General features: G+C 38.9%; 1 protein-coding gene across 1 annotated transcript; it reads left to right on the top strand.

Moving 5' to 3' along the window:
- The first annotated feature begins 1,119 nt into the window (after positions 1 to 1,119).
- On the top strand, positions 1,120 to 2,706 carry LOC145689621 (general transcription factor II-I repeat domain-containing protein 2A-like). Its single transcript, XM_081763807.1, has one exon. It carries the CDS (start codon positions 1,120 to 1,122, stop codon positions 2,704 to 2,706), a length of 1,587 nt encoding a protein of 528 aa, XP_081619933.1.
- The last annotated feature ends 1,165 nt before the right edge of the window (positions 2,707 to 3,871 follow it).

Raw genomic sequence — 3,871 nt, 5'->3', positions numbered from 1 at the left:
TTTTACAAGGAGTGTCTTTTTAATAAGGAAAAATATATTGTCTTTGGCTGGTTGCTTGCCGGTGGCTTGTTAAAAGTGAAAAAGAATGTTAAATCATACAACGACTAAAGCTACACACTTGTTTTTCTTCGATAGTTACTGATTTTGAAAGTCACAATGTTGTAGGCCTACTGTAACAGCATAAACTCGGAAGGAAACGTTCCAACTGAATGATACGAACACTTATTCCCAATGTCTTGAACATGAAACGTGGGTTGCACGGATAACGCTTAAAGTGGGCTGGACTGCACTGGAATTTCCTTCCGGCATATTAGTGTTTGGTCGGAACTCAGTTCTTCTGTGTAATTGTCTCTTAACAACATTTGAACATTTATTTTAGATAATAATAACTAACTTTATGGCCTATGGAACCAGAAGGTTCAATGCCGCGTTTACAAAATATTTCCACTAACTTCTGTCCTTAGCCAACTGGATCCAGTTTCTACTCTACTCTTATTTCTGCAAGATCCATCTCAATATTTTCTTCCCATCTGCGCCTAGGTCTTCCTAGTGGTCTTCTTCCAATTGGGTTTTCAGTTAAAATTATGAAAGCGTTTCTAATTTCTTCCATTCTAGCTACATGGCCTGCCCACCTGAACCTTCTGCACTTAATGACCCTAACAATTAGGTGAGCGGTATAAACTATGCAATTCCTCGTTATGAAATTCGTCCAATCCCCATTTTCATCCCTTTTTGGTCCGAATACTACTACTACTACTACTACTACTACTATAACTACTACTACTACTACTACTACTACTAATAATAATAATAATAATAATAATGCATTATTATTATTATTATTTTATTAATAATAATAATAATAATAGTAGTAGTAGTAGTAGTAGTAGTAGTAGTAGTAGTAGTAGTAAAGATTAAGTACATGATAAAACAGGTTTACTAATGTATAGCAGACAGCGACTAGTGCCACTTATGCTCAGCCTACTATCATCCGTGCTTCCAGTTTTGGCACCTGCATACATAATACGTTAGTTATCTAGCCACTAACTCCCCCTGTGTACATCTGCTTATAGAGACCAGTATCGAGCACAGTCGTTGTAAAGAGTTGAAAGCGGTAAGATGGCGAAACGACGCTGCCCTACACCTACACTTAAGTTCAACACGCAGTGGGAGGAGGATTATCTCTTTGTCGAAGAAGACGGTGTAGCCAAATGTTTAGTGTGCTTTAAAACATTACACGGATTTAAAAAGTTCAACCTTCAACGTCACTACAATACTTATCACGTGGAGCAATACGGGGAACTTGAAGGACATCTTCGCAAAGAAGAACTGAAGAAGTTGAAAGAGAATAAGGCCGCATCAGAAATGGAAGACGGGGAGAGAACGTGTGAAGCCTCTGTGCGGGTGAGTTACAAAATTGCGTTGCATATTGCGAGATTGTTGCGCCCTTTCACAGACGGAGACCTAATAAAGGAGTGTATAGTAATATCAGCAGAAGACTTTTGTCCATCTCGAATACAGCAGTTCGAATCGGTTCCACTTTCCCGACAGACTATTACGCGACGCATAGAACATCTTGCAGATGATGTTTTGAGCCAGCTATCGGAACTTTCGAAAACGTTTATTGCATTTTCCCTGGCGCTCGACGAAAGTACGGATGTTACAGATACTGCGCAGCTTGCTATCTTTATTCGTGGTGTACATAGTGATCTGGAGATTCGAGAGGAACTGTTGCACATAGTACCTATGAAGGACACCACAACGGGCGCTGACATTCTTGCGTGTGTTGAAGAAAGTGTCGAAAATACAGGTCTTGCGTGGAATGCACTGGTTTCTGTAGCGACCGATGGGGCACCTGCTATGGTTGGGAAGAAAGCAGGGTTTGTGGCGCGACTAAAACTAAAACTCCAAGAGCTTGGGGTGTTGCATGATATCAGAGGAATTCATTGTATGTTGCATCAGGAACAGTTGTGTGCAAAGAGTGTAACGATGAACGATGTCATGGACGTTGTAGTTCGTACCACCAGCTACCTCAGAAAACATGGACTGAGACATCGCCAATTTAAATCCTTCCTCGAAGACCTAAACAGTGCATACGGAGACATACCTTATTATACAGAGGTGCGCTGGCTGAGCCGTGGGAACTTGTTAAACCAGTTCTTTCAGTTACTAAACGACATTGATATGTTTCTCGATATGAACGATCATTCCGTGCCAGAACTGAAAGACGACCAATGGAGATGCAACCTTGCGTTTTTGGCAGACGTAACTACTCATCTCAATGCTCTTAACCTCTCATTGCAGGGTCAACATCTGCTAATTACAAATATGTGCGATCGCGTCGAAGCGTTCAAAATGAAGCTATCCCTTTGGGCGCAGCAATTTGAAAACAATATTTTGGTTCACTTTCCCAGCTTAGGCACCTTACAAGAATCCGGTAAACTTCTTGACTTGACTTATTACCGCAATTTGCTGCTTAGCCTTAAGGACGAATTTGAAACCAGATTTCAGGACATAAAATGTTTGGAGATGAGCTTCAGGGTATTTGCCACCCCATTCTCTACAAACATTGCAGACGCTCCTTCTGATGTTCAGTTGGAACTTATAGACTTAGTGTGCGACAGGGAATTTAAAGAGAAATTCCATCAGAAAAGCAATTTACAAGAGTTCTATAGGAATTTCCCTCGATGTCGATTTCCTGCATAGAAATGCTGCCAATATTATGTCAATGTTTGGTTCGACGTATGTGTGTGAGCAATTATTTTCAAAAATGCGACTGACGAAATCAAACCAGAGAAGTTCGTTGTCCAACCATCACCTGGAATGTTTGTTACGTCTAAGCTGTGTGCAAACAATATCACCTCGTATAGAGACACTTACGAAGAAATTGTGCGGTACATCTGCCTCAGAGAACAATGCTTGAAGTAAAACACTTGTCAGTTACTAGTGTTTATAGTGTATTTTCTTTTTTCTGTGTTTCTAACTTTATACACATTCGGCCTCTTTGTGCGTTTTCGTGTTCTGTTGGTTTGAATTTTGATTTGCTACTGTCAGACATTTGTCTCTTGTGGCGTTAAGATATTTGAGTACGCTTCGGCAAATGTGATTGCATTTTTCGAACTTTTGGGAATGTGCAACAAGTATTTTTCTTTTGGGACCTTTGTCTACGATCTCGGATTTCTGTGGTAAGTTATAAAAGCTATTACAATGTTTATATTTTGTAGCTACGGAAATCTAATAAGTATAGACTATTTGGATGATTTCTAATTGAATAATATATTTTCGAATAAAATCTACTCAAATAATCTGATTTTCGAATTGTTCCTCATCTCTGTTTCTTTGCCTACATTAGCATCCAGTGACAATTTACGGCAGAACTTAAGCAGATATTATGCATATTTCGAACACGATCTTAATAATAATAATAATAATAATAATAATAATAATAATAATAATAATAATAATAATAATAATATTATTATTATTTTCTACCTCCCGTCGTTCTGCTATCAATCTAGCAACGAAAGGCGTTTACAACTTAGCAAACGTGAAGCGAGTGATAATTTCAGACCGAGTGCTGATGAAATACAACGTCACGAATTGTGTAAGCAAGCTAAAAAGGCCTGAAACAATTCGTTTCTGATTTTTACAGTCGTTTTTACGTCTGTAAGCTGACATGTTTAATATTAGTTTCTTTCTTTCTTTCTTGTTCATTTGTTAGTTACTTTAACGCTAACTGTAACCTCTATCATGCGTCTTCCTCGATCAAAAAACGTACCAATTTTATTTCCTGCAGTGTTTTCGCGTCACTGCTTTCGAAATGGGGAGGGGGAGAGCACACCTGCATATTTCAAACTTGCGTCTGCTCAAT

The sequence above is a fragment of the Thermobia domestica genome, chromosome 7, assembly GCF_964235325.1.
Source record: "Thermobia domestica chromosome 7, izTheDome1.hap1.1, whole genome shotgun sequence".
Taxonomy (NCBI): domain Eukaryota; kingdom Metazoa; phylum Arthropoda; class Insecta; order Zygentoma; family Lepismatidae; genus Thermobia; species Thermobia domestica.
The sequence above is the reverse complement of the archived record's forward strand: the minus strand, read 5'-3'. Positions and strand labels throughout refer to the sequence as shown.